This window comes from Macrosteles quadrilineatus, unplaced genomic scaffold (assembly GCF_028750875.1).
Source record: "Macrosteles quadrilineatus isolate MER2022 unplaced genomic scaffold, UCM_ALF_1.0 Scaffold_360__1_contigs__length_86940, whole genome shotgun sequence".
NCBI lineage: Eukaryota > Metazoa > Arthropoda > Insecta > Hemiptera > Cicadellidae > Macrosteles > Macrosteles quadrilineatus.
Window position 1 is genome coordinate 4429 of NW_026542953.1, and position 19515 is coordinate 23943.

Consider the following 19515-nt stretch of genomic DNA (forward strand, 5'->3'; position numbering starts at 1 on the left):
ATCCTTTGGTTCCATTTCTTGGCTATGTAGATATAGAAATATCTCAAATCGACGAATGAAGTTCTTGAATGATTCATTTTCCTGATATGGTGGGAAATCATTGAAGAAGTAGTGGATCGACGTTGTAGAGGAGACAAATTTGATGTACTAGGCACAATATTTTGAATGTTCACTTGTAGTTCTGCAAGCTGTCCCATACGTTTTTGTAACTCATCCATTACCTTGTAATATTTGTCCTCCATTTCTACTCTGTAATCTATTTCTTTCTCGATTTCAACTTCTTCAGTTTTCTCTTCTATTAATTGTTGTACAGAATTAAATCTTTCCCAATACTCATTGTTGCTATCCTGGTTTTGATTACTTCTTTTGACATGTTTTGTAGGTTTGCTAGCCATCTTTCAGCCTTAGACAACTGACCCTTCACTACTACTCTAATCTTCTTTAAATCAGTCAAACTTTCAGTGTTATTTAGGTCAATCATATAAAAAAATAAATTTTAATAAATAGAATATAAAAAAATTGAAAACTGGTTTTCCTCGTCGCCAAACTGTTGCATATTAAATAAAAGATGTGTAAAATAAAATAGGTGTATTCTGAAATGAATCCTAAATAACAATGATTGTAAACAAAAACAAAGTTAACTTATTAAACATAACATATGGTATTTTTTTTTAACATACAGTATGTTAGAAAATACACATCATGCGTGTTGTAGTTGCTTAAGCATATTTAATAGCTTAGAAACCTCAGAATTCATGGAAGATTATCGCTCTCATTTATGTTCGGGGGACATACGGACTAATACAAAAAGAAAAAATATTATATTAATTGAGATTATATTAAATCAATAGGTGTGGACAGCTAAAACGCATGCCTCATGGGGCGTGCATTTGTTAATGCATGTTAAATTGAATGTTAAATTTAAAGCTGAAAGGCACGTTGAAATTGAAAGCGCACAAGTGTGGATATAGCTATTGGTAATGTCTGCAGCTAAAGCATACCTCTCAAATTGTTTAATCCATGTACCCCAACGCTGTGCTACACATGCAGGATTTGTGTGTTGGTAAAAAAAATCAGGCTTATTGAGATCCATTATCCAATTATCCCTGTTGCCAGTTTAGTAAATCGAAACATAATTAATAAAACTGGATATTCATTCAACTTACAATTCAGATTAAGCTAAAAAAATAAACAGAAACATAGTATGAATAGTCATCTGACAGATGTTATAATAACACATATGACTTATTTATTTATACATAACAGGTACAAATCGAATTAAAGGGCTTTTCCCTATGTCAATTTAAATTTTTAGAAATTGAACTTGGGCCTTTTGGATTATTTGTCACTATGACATTATTTGCAAGATAACAATAATAACGTAAACAAAAGATTAACAACATTGCTAGCTAGTCAACGAATCATCTAAACTAGCACATTACAAATACAGAACAAAGGGGAAGAACAATCGGATTCGTTCCGTTGAGCATAATTTGCTTCAAAATGAATAACTAATTAGGGTCACCGGAATCATGCTAATGCACCAATGATTGTAGATGCTAGCCATTCCATTTATGCAAAGCAAATATACCATTAACTTTGGATACTGCAAGTAGACATTCCATTTACGTGAACCAGACGCACTATTGAATTTGGATACTGCAAATAGACATTTCATTTAGGTATGTGAACCAAAGATACCATTGATTTTAGATACTGTAAGGAAACATCTTATTTACGTTAACCAAATGTAGCATTGACTTTGGAAAAGTATTGGATTATATGCTAGCCTCGCTACACTAAATATTGCAAGCAGACAACTGCATCTGTGTACACCTAACACCTAGTATATTGATATATCCCACTCAAAGTGAGTGGAGGGCAATTTCCTTCACAGCCAATCTTCAACACCGGTGAGGTGTTTGGAAAAAATTAAGTTAAATCTTGCATAACTATAGATGTCACATATATGAAGTTTGAAGGATATAGTACAACAAGTAACCAACATTGAGACAGATCATTTAGTCAATAATTTATTGAGATTATATTTGAGGGGAAAGCCAAATGGCTGGTTTGGAACTTTTTTTAAATGTATAGGAGTTCAACCATACCTGAGAGAGAAAATTAGATTTCATGGGCTAATAGATATACAATAAAAGGTCACAAAACCTAACACTGATATTTCGTTCCAATCCAATAGAGAACGTCTTCAAAGAGTAGGTTAAAGTAAAATTGAACTCAGTTCCTTTTCAAAAAATTCTCAATAGTTTACCAATTAATTTGTAAATTACTTGTACATAGTAGAGGGGAGTCGCCGGCCGCAGTTTCTATGAATCAACACATGGATGTGACTGTTCCTGCAGCCTCCACCCCTCTCCTTCCCACCACCTCTGTCAACCGCAGCTGTCAAGTCACCCCCTTGCCTGAGTCTCCCCCTCCACCTTACAGCGAGAACCACATCACCACGCCAGCACACTCCTTGAGACCAGGTAACAGTCAGCAGTACATTTTAATGTCAGTTTTCGGTACCAGAGCTTTCCCTAGAAACAGAGGTAGGCCTATCAAGGACCATACCACTGGTCAGATGGATGGTAAGAAAAGTATAGTCTTTAAACAAAATTTGTGTGGCCTGAATTCCGCATCAAGTGCAACAACTGAAGTACTTAATAAGTACCTTCAAATGGTGATATATTTGATATTTTTCTATAAAACGAGTAAGGCATTAACACACTGTCATCCAGCAAACAATCTGCATCTTTGCAATTGGATGTTGTAAAATACTGAAGCGAAAGGTTAAATAGTAATAGAAGACATCCCATATATATGGATCAGCTGTCACCAATTTTTTACTAAAAAAGAATGTAGTTATGTGAGCCAGTCACAGATTGCGCTAGTGTCTAAAACTCTATTTTGTACCTTATTTTGTGTTACTGACATAGTTGCTGGGTCACAACAGTTGCTATAGCTCATAATAAGTCATTCCATCAGTTTGACTTGGTAAAAACCATCATGTAATTGGCTGAAATCATTAATTTAGATCAGCGAAATCTGTAGGCCAAATTTTATTAAAAACCTGGCTACAATTTTAACATGGGGATGGAATGTCTGAACAGTGAGTTTTGCAAAAAATCAATTTTGTGCCCACTAAACAAAGCTTACACCTACTATATTTTGAAATAAAATAACATACAGTAATACTTAAACAATTTTCTAATGAAGAAAGGGTTCTTTAATCTGGGTTTTCCTAGGCGCGAGAGCGGTTTGGGGAGAGCGGAGTCCACTCTCCTTTGGGCTTAGGTAATTTAATGGTAGGCCTATTGTTTTCCTAGAAGCGGAGCAGACCGCAGGGGCCGAGCAAAAACCGCTTCTCCGCTTTCGGTTTCCTAGTCGCTGAGGAGAGCAGAATAGTATACGTCAAAGTTACGTGGTACCAGTAATGATTTAGTCAGTAAATCAACCATGGTTTCCAATTACTGTAATTGTATCTGATTCTAGATGAAACTGTAGAAGTTTTGAACTGGGAAGAGCAAACTCTAAGAGCATTCTCCAACACTGGACACAGCAATGTTACGCCTTCCACGATACTGACCATTGAAGCTGAGCCCTCTCAGGCTCATGTGGATGAACACAGTCTTATAAGTATTGACTGTAACTTATATGAAAGTAACAACTATGACAACTCCATCCCTCCAACAATCAACAACTCAGTAAGTAGACAAGAAATTTAAAGCAGTGTTTTTGGAGCATTTTAAAAAGCCGTTGTTGCGTACTATAGGTGGGCTGCATAGAAAACAACCTTTTTAGCGCATGTAGGTGAGGTAAGGACGAGGAAGGGTATATGTTACACTTTATCAGTTACACTTGTCCGATTCAGTCCGGTCCGCCCCGAATTTGTGAGGGGTGGCGGGTTGCTACATTTGTACGATTCGTTTCGGTCCGACCGGGAGAGTTGGCTACACTTGTACGATATTCTATATTGTGCGAGCTCTAGTTCCGACGAAGAAATCCTCCTCGTATGCCTACACGAAGAGATGTACATGTAATGTAAAGCATAAGATGATGATTACACTAAAAGTAGTTTTTTTAATCTCCCATCCATAGTGAAAGTCAAAAACATCTACCTTAAAAACAAAGTTTATACAAGCAGTTTCAACACAACCAGTATGGTTGTCGTTACTTTACAACTGCTATGGTGGAGTTAAACTGACCCAGTGATCTTTCTTATGTTTTTAATTTATTTAATGCTTAGGCCTATATCCTTAAAATAACTTTTTTTCATATAATATATCACTTTCCCAACTACCTTGGAAATGATTTCATAACAATGAATATGTTCATATTTTAAAATACATAATACAATCTATTTTGGTCAAGGCCGTTTTTCTCCAAAATTGCCTTTCCTTTGACATATATATTTAGCTGTGTAATTTTATTTAAAAAAAAATACATGGTTAGCACGTTTTGCAGTTTGCAGTAGTTTTCATTTTACCTACTTTGCTCACGGAACCCCCTATCCTCATCCGAATTTCGGAAGTAGGTAGCTACACTTGTCCGATCCGCCCCGAATGCTTCCGCCAAAATGCGGAAGAATGCTCCCTGGAGGATTGTTCCCAACCGAATCGGTTCTGAGTGGAGCGGACAAGTGTAGCCGCCTCCATTTAAAAACATGGGAAACATTGTTCCGCATTTTTGAGGACTGGACCGAACCGGACCGAATCGGGCGAGTGTAGTCACTGCTTAAGAGGTTCCAAGTCTAAACATTGGCTTCCCAAAGGATTATTTTTAGTTTTTCAATAATAACCATGTTTTAAAACGTAATACAGAAATTTCTCAATTACCTGTTGTTGATTCCACTAATTTTACTAATAAAAGTTCACCACTTGGACGAATCATTGACATATTCCCGCGCTTGCACTTTATCTCCAACTTTGAAATTCCTTTTTATACCGACTTGGACTCCCTTCTTCTGATATTTGTTCGGTTCTAATGTTGGAACAATTATTGCAAGGTTTGTTCGTACACTCCTTCCAAACATTAAGTGGTATGCTGATGTACCAGTTGAATTCGGAGATTGCCTGAGTTGCATTAAGAGTCTTTGTATTTTATTTTGCAGTGTCCTTTTCTCCCTCCATGGATTTTGACGCCTTCTTGACAGTCTGTACGTATCTTTCAGCCTGGCCGTTTGAGTTTGGATGGTATGGTGCCGTTGTTCTGTGAATAATCCCACATTCATTCATGAAGATTTTGAACTCTTGAGAAACAAACTGTCTTCCATTATCTGAAACTAGATGTGAGGAAACCCAAAAGTTGAGAAGATTTTCCGTAATTCTAGGACTGTCCATGTACTTGTAGTTGTTTTTGTCTCTATCACCTCCACCCACTTACTAAAGGCATACACTAATATCAGGTACTGTTGGCCATCTGTTGGTCCTAAGAAACCAATGTGCACCCTCTCCCATGGATTAGAAGGCTGTTCCCATGGATAGATAGTTTTTCTCGGGTTGTTGCATTTTTCAATGCATTGTCGAAATTCAGCTACCATCTCTTCAATATCCTTGTCTATACATTTCCACCAGCAAAAACTGTGAGCTAAAGCCTTCATTTTTATTCCTCCTAAATGAGCTACGTGTAGTTCTGGAAGCACACGAGGTCTGAGAGATTGAGGTATCATGACTCTCCAGCCCTTCAGTACACAATCATCTTGAATGGACAGCTCGTTATCGTGAAATCCGTATTGTTCAACAGATTGTCCCGATTTTAAGGCCTGTATGACTGGACCCAAAACAGCATCGTTAAGAGTTTCCTTAGCCACCACGGTACTGTTGATATTGAGTGTTTCCAGTTGATTTATGTGGTACTTCGAGAGATCATCTACAGAATGTTCTTGAACAACTTTGATAGGGAAATGTGAAAGATAATCTGCATTGCAATGATGAGCGGTTTGCCTGTACTCAATGTCCTATGTCATGTCATAGTCAAACCCGGAGAGAAAGTGAGCATAGTTGAATATCCATGAATTCAATGAATGTATGTCAGCTGCATCAAGTTGAATCTCCCTCATCCATTCTCTTCCGAATATAGAGTCTACACACTTGTTACAGGCCGGACCATAGTTCTAGGCGTCTCGCTGACGCATGCGTAATAACGAATTTGCATTTAATCATATGTTAGCCCAAGTTTTGACAGATGGGGAATTAACACAGCAAATTAATGCGCATGCGTCCGCCAGACGCCTAGAACTTTGGTCCGGCCTGTAACAATGTACAGTTTTCCAACAAAACTTTGATCTTTATACTGAACATTTACAAAAACAACTCCTCTTGGATTGATTATTTCCCCAGTGTATGTCTTGAGTTGAACATTTGTCTTGAAAATCCTTTTTGGAGAGTTTAAAAGCCTAAATGTATCATATGATACAATGTTAAGAGCTGCTACTGTATCTAATTCCATTGTCATGAGTCGTCCTTCCACTTTTACCTCGAGCATAAACTTGTCATTTGATTTTGAATTAAGTTGATAAATTTCATGAGTGTCATCGCTTGCATTTTCTGCGGTTTCATCAGATTGTTTTACTTCTTTGTTTGGTTTTCTTAGACATACTCTTACTAAGTGACCAAAAAGTTTACAAGAGTTGCATTCTGCATTTTTGAACTTACATTGATGTGCTCTATGTGAATCATCACCACATCTATAGCATTTGTTCCTCAGTTTCTCCAAACGAGATTGATACTCAGACAATTGTTTACTTGACTTACTATCTGGTTGTTTGTTCTTGCTCGATACTTGGTGTACTTCCTCTTGATTTTCATTCGTCTTTAGTAATCTGCTCTCACTTTTAGGTAGTTCCAATGTAGCAGCCTTTTCGACTACTTCTTTAAACGGTTGTAATAGTTTATCTTGAAGAAGTTGAAGACGTATATCAGAGTCTTTTAGTCCCCTGACAAACTGCATTCGAAGTAGAATTTCAGACACGGATTCATTACAACTTGTACAAGTAAACTGACATTCTACACTGAGCTTTCTAGGAGCATTAGCATAAGCTTGTACAGATTCATTACATAATTGGATACGTGTCATAACTTTGTGCTGACGAGCCCAAATACTGGGTCTTGGTTCTAGTTGAGCTATTAACATGTGAATCAATTCCTCATATGGCTTGTTATGTGGGTCATCTGGTATGCAAAGATCATATAGCTGTTGATGTATTTGTGGGGTGATTGCCTGTACAAATAAATCCACTTTGACTTTTGGACTTCAGTTTCCCCGTAATTTTGTGTAGTTTTTAAAGCGTCGAGTGAAGTTTTGAAAACTTTCCTCTGGTGTATACGGCTGGAAAGGAATATTAGATACATTTTGAGATGTTGCAGATTAGACATTGCTGCATGTGTAATGTACTTTTTCTTTTCTGCTTCAAGGAATATTCGTATCTCTCTATATATTTCTTCTAACTGCCATCGAATTTCTAATTCACATTCTACTGAATCTGTGAGAAGTTCAATATTTGACTGCATAACTTCAATTTCAGTCCATATTGCTAAAAGTTTATCTGAGTAGTAAGTGCATGTATCTTGAGAATGTTCACATATAGGTAAATCACCCTTGAGTTTGTTTAAGCGTAGTTCTAGTAGTTTCCTTTCCTTTGGACATAGGTCAAATTCTTTTCTACTTACCATTTTACTCGTCGCCATTGTTGATTCCACTAATTTTACTAATAAAAGTTCACATTTTGTATAAGAAAATAGAAAGTTAGTATTTATTAAATCACAATCTGTAAGTAAACAAACAATTCAACAAGTAAACAAAATAATAATTTGAACCATGTTATAAATAAAATGTAAATAACACATATGTAACACCTGTAAAATAATATCAGTAAGTAATGTAATTTTCGTGTTCTACATTAAATTTTGAATAAGAATTATAGAAAACTATGGAGGATCAATAGTAAAAACTCCATTGTAAATGGATTCAAAGATAAAAATTAAGGTGTTTGATAAACATTTAAAAAACTTTGGTCAAAAATCCGACGGAAGTCTTCATCATTATACAAATACAGGTCAACACATATAGTTTATTAGTTAAAAACACAAATTACGAAACATTTAGGACGATAGGCCGGCCATATTTGATATTTAACACGGGATAAACCGACGCAGGTTACATGGCGGACACGACAGAACTCAATGTTTTTAGCGAATTTCCCTATAGGGAAGTAGCTATTAACGTAGGTCTCATGGTAAGACCTAGGCCCGGGACCGATTTACTTTTTCATTTTGATGTCCCCAGAGGCCAAAAACACCATTCGTTCAAATTTATATATATATATATATTTGTGTCCATCCGCACAATAACTTGAGTGATTTTTGTCCGATTTTGATAAAATTTGGTTTGAAGGTGTAAGGCAGGATAAACTTGAATGAGTTCGCGAACCAGCATGATCGGACTATGGGAATGGGGGCTTATGGGGGGTTTTATGGGGTAAAAAGAGGTTTTTCCCATTTTTGACCCTAAAAACACAAAATTTCACAATTTCTTTCTAAACCATTTTGTAGAGCTTAAAAAAACAATTAATTTAGTATATTGAAGCGTTATTATGCGCCTAATTGCTACGGATAAAATTCAAAAAAATTTTCATTTTAAAATTTCCATGTTATTCTTATGGAGAATAAGTCAACTGTTGTAGTTTGCTTGTTTATGAACATATTTTGATAAAATTTGGAAAATAAATTAATTTCTTACTAAACTACAGTACCTTTTAACATTTTACATTTTAAAAAACTTTTTTACCCTGCCTGTTGCAGCAAACCTAAGTACTCGTTAAACTAATTCTGTTTAAATAGGGAACAAATGTGATATTTTTAAGGAGACATTTTAGTGTAAATCCAATCAGGCAAATGGAAATTTGCTAAGTCTGCAGGTTTGCTGCGGCGGGGGTATTTAAATAATAAACTATATGTGTTGACCTGTATTTATATAGTGATGAAGACTTCCATCGGATTTTTGACCATCTTCTACACGATGTTTTAAAGGATTTGATAGTGGGTCTTTGTACCCGAAACTAGTCATCCATAGACTAAAACAAGACTGATGACGGACCAAGGTACGTAACCTATTATATATTCGAATATCAGTCTTGGTGGCAAAAATGTTTAAATAAGAAGGTGGGCAAATGTGATAAAAACTGTGCCATTTATAAGATTTTCAACCATATGCTACACTATTGAGCTTTAATTAGGTCTGCTTATGTACGCTTTAGTGGTTTGAAGACTACAAAACATGATGTCTTTAACGTTTAAAACATAGAAGGTCATGATTAAAGCAAAACTTGTATTTTTGTTTCATTATGAATTAAAAAGTGTAAAAAAGTTCCCTGTTTTCTAATATTAAGAAAATCTATATCGTAGCTAGGAACACGGTTGACGGCGGCAAATATTTGAACGCCTTCAATCTGAGGGACTACTGGTGGATCAAACGAACTCACAACTCACATTACAGTATTGGATCAAACGACCCGGTCGAATGATCCAAACATTTCATAGTATCATTAACTATGAATCCAAGGATTCATAGTCAATGATAGTATTTTAAGTGTTCATAGTTTACAAAGTACAGTCTATTTTATAAGTTTACTCTACAATGCAAAATTGTACTTCTGGTTATTAGTGACTGTACTTTTGGATCAAACGGTTTTGGATCAAACGAACGGCTTTATAGCTGGTGGATGAAACGAGTTTGGATCAAACGATCGGTAATATAAACGGAGGATCAAACAATTTTGGATCATTTAAAGATGGTCCTACTGGTGTGAAGCAAGAAAAAAACTGTGCAGCAAAAGTAAAAAGGGTGCGGAAAAAGTAAGTAGATGTAGCAATAATTAGCAACTTTCTGTGCTATAATCAGTGCAAGAAAGAGCACTTTGTCAGGTGACTATAGGAAAAAATAATTGTGTTTTTCCTGATGTTTACATGGAGACTAATCAATATTTACTTTTGATAACCTCGCCCCAAAATTTTGGTCGCCTAAGCCAAGGGGCGTAGCCCGAGAGGAACTCAGGGATGTGAATATGCCTAAGAAATTCCTAGATATGTGGAACATCTTTGTGCTTAATTTTGGCTGTATCGGTTTTGTATTTTAGTCATGACAGCCAGCACCCAGATGACAGACAGACAGACACCACAATTGTACATTAGTATAGATAGATGTATGTGTAATCATATTTAAAGGGAATTAAAGAATTTAGTCAGCTGTTTCAACTAAAAAAGTTGGTCCAATGATATGCAAAAGCATTAAAAAGTTATAAGATTTACCAACATGGTGCAGGACTATTTTTTTTTTTTTGCATTTATGAAAACAGCTAATTATGTTTGAACTAAGCAGCAACAAAAAACTGTGATACGCAATGAAAACAGTCAAAGCAGGATTGTTTACAGTTATGTTTTTTTTTATTGCATGATTAATTTGTGATATTTTGCGAATTTTTAATAATTTATTTTTATCTATTGTTTTTCACGGTGCACGTAATTTTGGTGTCCTAACATCATTAAACGAATCGTCCACACCTATCCTTTATATCAATTTCACTGTGTCAAATTGCTAAATAAATTAGTGTAAACAAAGAAAAGTAAAAACAATAACAATAAAAACAATAAAAAAATTAATTAAAATTTAAAGACGTAAACAGATCACATAACCATACACTGACAGTGTCAGTACGACCACATGGTGTCAGTGAAAAGAGGAGCGCAAGGTTCGTATATAGGAAAGGAGGTGTTGCCGATCGATAGCGCGGGGGGAGAGGCCAGCGCGTGCGAGTGCGGGCGTCTATAAAGCCGTTCTAGTGTGCGCGCCGGTGTTTCCGACCGTTTTACATCGCTTCAAAAGTACATACACCATGGCCTTATAATAAACGGATACATACAAATAATATGCTGAACGGTTAAAACATAAAAGCCCCTACATTTTAAGGTATTTTTCAAAATGATAAGTTAGGGATTTCCATGTAAAAATATCTTTCAATTGTGGGTAAAAAAAATGTTGTATTTAATTTTTGAAAATTATGTCAAGTTTTTTGTTGTACAGTATAAAATATATTTTTTAATAATTTTTGCATTTTCCGTTTTTGAGATTTGTGTGTACCTTTATGGCTAAAAATCCGACATTTGACCTTCAATTTTTCTAAAGGTCTAACTAAAAATATAACATCAAAATAAAAAAATAAATAAAATGCTCACATTATTAGAAGCACAGCCTTAAGTGGGGATTGGTAAATAAAAAAACTATAACATTTAAAGCACAATTTATTGGAGCACATCTTACCAGTTTAATGTTAAAGAAGCAGATTTTTTACCAAACTTCACAAAGTGGTTGGGTTTTCAGGATGGGTGAAATGTTTTTTTTTTTATCACAATTGTAACCAAATTAAGACTAGATTAGCCAGGATCATTTATAAAAATGCCTAAAAGATCATTTGACAGTTTAAGAATCATCTTCACCTTTGCTTTGTGATCTAAGAGGGGTGAGAATGGGGTGTGCAAAGGATAGTGCAAGGTCAAAATCTGTGTCTTTTTAAAAACATTGTTGACACATATCCATACACACACACGCTCAAAAGTCTAAATAAAGTCTAATTCTCTTTGAATATTACTGGCAACCTCTGTACGTATTATCTTTTAAAATGATCCGTCAATTCAGTAGCCGGGTTTCTGAGCAAACAGCTTGCATTCACCTTTCAAATGCAGTGGAGGTTATTAAGAGTCTTCTTCACCTCTGCGAAAACAATAAAAACATGCCTTGAACGTCCCTCGCTCCGGGTGGAATGTGTGAAGATATAATGTTAAAACTTTTTTTCCATTACATATTAATGTTGGTTCTAGGGCCCTCATATATATCCAAGAAAATCAATGATATAAGTACAAAAAAATCTTAAAGTAACGTAAATTGAGTCACTTGTAGAAACTGATAAAACAAATTATTTTTTTTATTTTCAACCTTTTGAAGTATAAGAGTTCTAATACAACTATTCAACTACATTGATACCAAATTTCAAGAAAAGCTGTTGAAAACGGCCTCCAAAATGGGGGACGAAATTTACATATTTTGTCGGAGGCTACTTCGCTACTAGCCTTTTACAAAACTTGGCTCAGGCGGCAGATGAATCACCGACGTGTCGATTTAGTAGTCGTGTGCTTAAAATGTTTTCAGAATGGCGCGCATAATGACCCAGCGCTACCCGCCCGTCCACAACACATTCCCCCAAGGTCATATCCCCAAAATGGAGGGTGTTGAAGACTCTTAAAGGGATTATTTAATCAACAAAACTTGTTAACTTGTAATTGCATTTATTTTTTATAAAATGAGTAATTTTCTAATAGCCTATTTTTTATTACTTGTGTTGTGATTGACAGAATGTTGCTGTAAGCACAATTGATGAGTCGTTGATTTTCAAGCGCCGTCTGCATCGTACACCTCGCAAAAGAAAAGGATTCTCTTTGGACATAGACACTCTGACGAGACTATACCCTGAGACGGAATGTTCCTGTGAAGGAGCCTGTAACTGTCATCGACCAGTCTCAGCGGACCCTCAGGTCTGGAGGCAAACTTAACTAGGCACTGTTACCTTTGAAAATATTATTTTAGCCACCCAAGTAGCACACATCGTTGGCCCAACGTTGGGAAATGGTCGGCACGGTTGGAAAATGGTTGGCAGAAATTTTAACGATTTGCCAACGTTGGCCCAACGGAAACTGGTATTCGTTGGCCCTACAAAGGAAAGAATCGTTAGGCCTTCGTTGGGCATTCGTTGGGTTTAAGTACAGTATAAAACATTCTAAAACAAATTTTAACAAATTGATTTATTTAAAAGTAAATAAATTTTATGGCAGCAGAATATAAGACAAATATTGTAAAAATTTGGATCAATAATGAATGTAGTCAGATGATGTTGTGATACTAGATACAGTATAATAATAATTATAATTAATTTTTTTTAAATATTCTTTAAGCAAGTTTTTAATGTTATAGAGAAAAAAATTAATTAATTATATAACAATCAATTACAGTATAACAGTAGCCTGCTAATCTAATGTTAATTATATAATCTATATTCAAATACCAGTATCCTCTCCAACTACCAGAAAAATAATTCAACTACTTGAGGCCTAAACAGATTAACAGAATCATATTATACTCTCCCATGTAGCACAGATGGTTGGGCCAACGTTGGCCAACTGTGGGACAGTTGGTCGATGGTTGGTTGGAGCTTCCACAACCAACCAACCGTTGTCCAACTGTATATCTCGTAGTTGGGCCAACCAATATTTACAACTGTGGACCAACATTGGTTCATTGTTAATGAAATACATTAATATGCATTGCTGGGTATCATGCATCAAGCCAACCGTTGTCCAACCGTTTTTCACTCCGTTGGACCAACAAAAGATACTTTTGTTGGACCAACAATGGTCCATAGTTGAGTTTACACGACTTTCATTCTCTGGGTCTAGCTTTCACAACATAATTATAATAAAATATCTGGTTTTACAATACCTTTATCAGTTCCAAAAGTTTCCAAAAGTTTTTGGAACTGATAAAGGTATTGTAAAACTAGATATTTTATATATTACAGTTCCGGCGCTACAACAATGAATTTTAATAATTTTAATAATGCAAATATTTTTAAAATTAATATTCTTTAACTTATTTGCAACAATTTAAGGGGAAAGAGTAATTAATCATATAACAGGCAATTATAATAGCATTAACAATCTAATGGTAATTAATTAATCATTCAAATACCAGTATCCTCTCTAACTCAAAAAAAAAACTACTTATGATGCCTTAACAGATTAACAGAATCATATTATACTGTGTAGTATCAAAAATGTTTGAAGTATTGCGACCATTGCAACTGTCGGCTACTCTTTCACCACTTGAAAACTCTCTATATCAGCAATCACAGATAGCTCAGTGGTAAAGTAAGAGGCTCATAAGTCGAAGGACCCGGGTTCGAGACCCGTCTGGGCCAAACAAATTTTGTTCTAGTTTTTTTTCAAAATTTGTTTTTATGAACTATTTAATCAATTTACTCAACTAATAATTATGCTTTTCGTACTAAATCTTTATTATTTTGTGTGAAATAAAACGGTTGGACAATGGTTGGCTGGAAAACAGTTTAAAGAGGTGACATTTCTACCGTTGGCCAACTGTGTGGCTCCACAATTTACCAACGTTGGCCCAACCATCTGTGCTACATGGGCTAGCATCAAAAATATTTAAAGTATTAATTGTGACCATTGCACCTGTCGGCTACTCTTTGACCACTTGAAAACGCCCTTATTCAACAAGCACAGTTAGCTCAGAGGCAAGGCATGAGGCTCACATGTCGGAGGTACTGGTTTCGAGACCCGTCCCGGCCAAAAAAAATTTATTTCGTTTTATTTTGAAAATAAGTTTTTATTAACTATTTAATCAATTTACTCAACTCATAATTATGCTTTGCATACAAAATTGTTATTATTTTGTGTTTTTTATGTTTATGCCCAATGGGATGGTTGGCCCTTCCGCAAAAATTGGTTGGTTGGCCAACCGTAAGACTGAGTGCCAAAACATACCGTTGGCCAACGATCGACAGAAACGTTGGGCCAACGATTTGCCAACGATTTTTGCTACTTGGGCAATAGCATGACAGAAAACTTACCATCATATTCTTCTGAAAAGTGGTTGTGATTTAGTATTTTAAAATATTAACCAGTTTAATAAGTCCTCATGAATAAGGTACAACCAAAATGCCATTTATATGGTGTTTTCACCACACTATGATGTTACATATGTGTTTTACATACGTTAATTAGAGGCTGAAAGTTACGTTTTGCTGGCCATGCCGGCTGTCCTCGTCATTTGGGGACCGAGCAGGTTTTTGCCTCAAAGTCAGCTGCCCGCTTGCATCTTCTATCTATATATTAATAGGCAAGCATGTTTCTTTAAAACCTTTTTTCTCAGCTCGCGTGTATCGTAGGAAAAATCTACGCATACCGTTAGAAAGCTATTTTCCTGTAGGTGTGCAGAATCCCTTTATAAATTAAAATAGGCTCAAAAATAAGCACAAAAAATGAATTTGAAATTTAAAAAAATTAACATGGGTATTATGGGTTGCTATGGTGATGACGAAATAACAACACAATATAAACAGAAAATCAAAACAAATGGAAGACATTCCAATCACATGTTTTATTTACAGTGTGGGGTGAAAATAGAGAAGGTTGTACAAAACATACTTTTGGTCGATTTTTCGACCACGGGGCGTGCTCTCGTATTAAATAAATACACGAACAGTATCCATAGCATTGCAATAATAGAATTGTTTCATTTTGGTATTTACTCAGGGGAGGTATAGATGATCTTACGATGACATCTGTGGGCTTCTCATTAGCTGAGGGAACACCATTACCGTAACAATACGGTTTGCAACCATCGGCCTCGGTGGTCTAGTGGTTAGCGTGCCGGGCTGATGTGCTGAGAGTCCCGGGTTCGAATCCCGCTAGTGGTACTAACTTTTTGACTAAGATTTTTTCATTATCAGCAAGTTTGGTTGGTTTGGTTCGGTTATGAAAGTTTAATTTTATCATTAAGTCATTATAAAATTTTAATTGACCAATAATTTCTAGTTTTATTTAATGAACAGAATTATTTTTTCTATTAATAAACTTTTTCATATTATATTATTGTCAGCAAGTTTGGTTAGTTCGGTTAGGTTATGATAGTAATTTTTTAATAAAAAAAATTATAAAATTGAATTTTAGGCATTTATAATTTTAAACCTTCATTCCCAAAATGCTCTCTACTACAGCGCTGTTCACGGAGGAATTTTGAACTAAATGCCTCAATCGTACCTCCCCTAAGTCAGATCCTTTTATTTTCACCGTTGCCTAGCAACTGTTTATTATTATTTTTGCTGATTCCTGAAATTACTTTTTCACATAACCTTAAAGTTTGACTATCAGTGTGCATTAATTATTATTGTGAACAGTGTTGCCACTTTTGGGGATTTTTCGAAGCCATGGGGATTTTTTTGGTGGATTGTGTCTGATGGAGGATTTTTGGAGGATTATTGGGATGTTATCGAATTTATTGGAGAATTGTGATTTTGAGTCAGGAATAAGGTTAATATAGCTAAAAAGGATTTCAGACAAATAAAACCGTGGAATAACAGAATAGATTATGCAAACAGTTTGTTATCAATTGTTCAGACATTTAGTGGGAATATAAAACATGACTCATTTTGTAAGACTATTATAAATGTATGATATAAAACTAAGAATGAGGAGTAGATGAAAGTCAGTGATTAATAGAACAACCTTTAAGTGAGGGGAAATCATTTAAGAAGTAAATCTGAAAATCAGTCCCAATCCTTTGTACCTACTTTTATATAGTACTGTAGTACTTACTACATTTCATATGGAGTGAATAAATGTATGTACGTTAAAATAATAATTATAATCATTGGTACCATGTTACCGCCGGTAGTTAAAAGGGGATTTTTGTAGAGTTTGACGGTTTGGATGGAGGAGGAGTTGGGGATTTTCTATAGATTTTTATGGCTTGGCGGATAGTTGGAGGATTTTTGCTTTAGCTGGGGGTCCTGGGGATAAAGTGGGGATTTTTCCTTGTCAGCACATTTAATATGGAGTGAATAAATAATGTATGTATGTCATAGTGTAATATATTCACGGAGAGTGAATTTTTACCCACACACTATGGCATATAGATATAAGGTATAAATTTGGGATATTTAGTAGTTAAATGGGATTTTTGTAGGATTATTAGGATGGATGGAGGAAAATTGGGGACTTTCTATAGATTTTTATGACTTGGCGGATTATTGGAGGATTTTTGCTTTAGCTGGGGATAAAATGGGGATTTTTTCTTAGTCAGATGGGGAATTTTCACAGGTCCAGGGTGGCAACATTGATTGTGAATAGTAGTAGTGTGGTGAAAATTGAAAAACAGCGTTCCTACAATGGACCAAAAATGGTTTTCGGCCCTAGGTACAATTTATATATCATACGGTACTGTAATGAGTTTTACTTGAATTGAGTTTACCTACAGAGTACAGTAGACCCTCTCTTAACCGACCTCGCATTAACCAATAATCAGATTATCGGCCCTGCTCACTCATAAAAAATTAAAGTTTGTTTTAACCGACCCTGTTTTGAGGGAAGTTCGGTTTAACCTCCGCTTTTTGGGAATCTCGACATTTCTGCTCTTACGCTCGGCTCAGGTTATAAATAAACATCCTGTCTCGTAACCAAATAGTTGCTTGTATCTTTAATTCCGACAATAAGTTCTGTACTGTATTACGATGGATTTGGAAAGTACCAACTAAAGATATTAAAATAAAAATGTTATTGTCTCATGCCTACGACTATACAGTACCCTAATTTATTCCACTGAAAGTATTTGACTTTAATATGTTGTTTGAACCCAGTTCAACCTACAAACTACAAGACCTTCAAGCAAAATAGGTAAATAAATTATTGTATTTGGCTTTACTGTGTTTGGGTTTATTTATGATTTTTATATTGTCAATACTTAAGAAAAAAAGGAGATTAGTGTAGTTTATGTGGTAAATAATGCATGCACGGCTTCAGAACAGTGATTATATAATTCCAAATTAATAGCACTTCATTTTTAAAAGTTCTTAGTGATTGCCCGTTTTAACCGACCTTGGTCCGGTCCCATTATGGTCGGCTTAAAGGGGGTCTATTGTACTATTATAATGGGTAGTAATAGTGGGTATAGTGGGTGGTATATGTGGGAATAACTAAGGGGTTTTTAGTGTGAAAATCATAAAAATTGCAATACATTTTTATTTACAGCATGTGGACTTCAAACCACTTGGTTCAAAGTTAAAAGTACTATACCAAATTTTAATCAAAATCATACAAGCTGTTTTTTTACCACTATCTGTTATTTTATGGGTAAATCATTATTAAAAATAAAAATTTCAAAGGAATTAAATAGTAGCCCTATATCCAAGGAGATATACTATGGATAAGTATTAGTACTCATACAGAATTTCATTAAAATTGGACGTTAGGTATGCCGAACAGCTCTCAAAACAAAATGTAATGTTTTACAAGCGAGGGTGGATAATCTGATTATCGGTTAATGCGAGGTCGGTTTAGAAGGAGTCTACTGTACAATTTATTGACGGATACTGATTAACATTGTGTTTGTATGTATCAGGTTCGAACACGCTCCACTTGGTCACCGGCGAGTTACACTCTCCACGCTCTTGACATTTACTTTGACAAACTGGAGCGAGGTTCAAGGGCGAGAATGCAAGATGAACAATCACCTCTCAAACTGAGCAAGAATACTGGTCTTGCTCTCAGTATCTCCATGTCTGTTGATAATTTGAGAGAGATTGTTTAAGTAACTTGAGAAAAATCTCTCTGATCATGTATCTTGTTCATGTGTTATCATTACATTATGAATGCTTGTTTTTACTAACCTTGGAGAACTAATCATATTGAACAATTCTGAAAACTAACTGATTAAAAGTACCTGCTAGCAAATATTCATTATAAATAATGTAGACAGGAGAAAGGGAAGGCAAACCATTATTAACATTTGCTATGTTATTTGAATGCTCAATTTGTTGTAAAATCTGAATGTGACAGAATAAAATCGTCGTGTTATGGTATGTGATATTTTAAAATTATATGTTTCTTTATTTATTAGTTTTTAGATGCAATTCTATGTTAATTGTGTTATTAAGAAGTACTACCTTTGTAACAAATGTGTTTATAACTATTCAAATAACTACATAGAAACTAAAATAGAAGCTACATAGAAACGACACTCATATCTATACTTATTTAATACGCAAGCAATTGTAGAAAAAGAAGGATAGCAGCTTGCTTACCTTGAAAGTGTGGGTAGGCCATAGAACAAGAAGAAAAAACACTGTGCACACAATGTTTTGTCCCCTAAGGGACTTTGCCAAGTGTAGAGAAAAGAGTTTATAAATTACAAAATGGCTGCTGTCATGGCTGTTGTCAACTAACTTGACAAAGTCCCTTAGGGGACGAAATATTGTGTGCACAGTGTTTTTTCTACTTGTTCTATGGCCTACCCACACTTTCAAGGTAAGCTAGCTGCTATCCTCCTTTTTCTACAATTTAAAGTCCTGGCCTAGAGCCTTTTCCTTAAACAAAACTAATATGCAAGCTAGTTTTTTGTGACAATTACTCCTCCGAAACCACAAAGCCGATTGACATGTTTTTGGTGTCATTGGAAAGAGCATAACGTGATGTTGTGCAGGAAACTTTCTTTTTAGGGAATCAATTAGAGAGTGAGGCCCTGGGGTCCTTTAAAGTTTTGTATTTCTCCATAAGATTAACATGGGAAACAAACATTGTTATGAAACTCCAGCTGTTGTTAGAAATTAAAAGTGAGAAGAAGAATATAAATTGTAAACAGTCAATAAGTTTGCTAATTTAACAGTTTGCTACA

At 35.2% G+C, this 19515-nt stretch overlaps 1 protein-coding gene across 1 annotated transcript; it reads left to right on the forward strand.

Moving 5' to 3' along the window:
- The first annotated feature begins 1599 nt into the window (after positions 1-1599).
- Positions 1600-18880, forward strand: LOC128982468 (uncharacterized). Its single transcript, XM_054401428.1, has 5 exons — positions 1600-1682; positions 2302-2489; positions 3496-3707; positions 12405-12584; positions 18244-18880. Exons 2-5 carry the CDS (start codon positions 2330-2332, stop codon positions 18430-18432), a joined length of 741 nt encoding a protein of 246 aa, XP_054257403.1. The 5' UTR covers positions 1600-1682; positions 2302-2329; the 3' UTR covers positions 18433-18880.
- Positions 18881-19515: the final 635 nt, after the last annotated feature.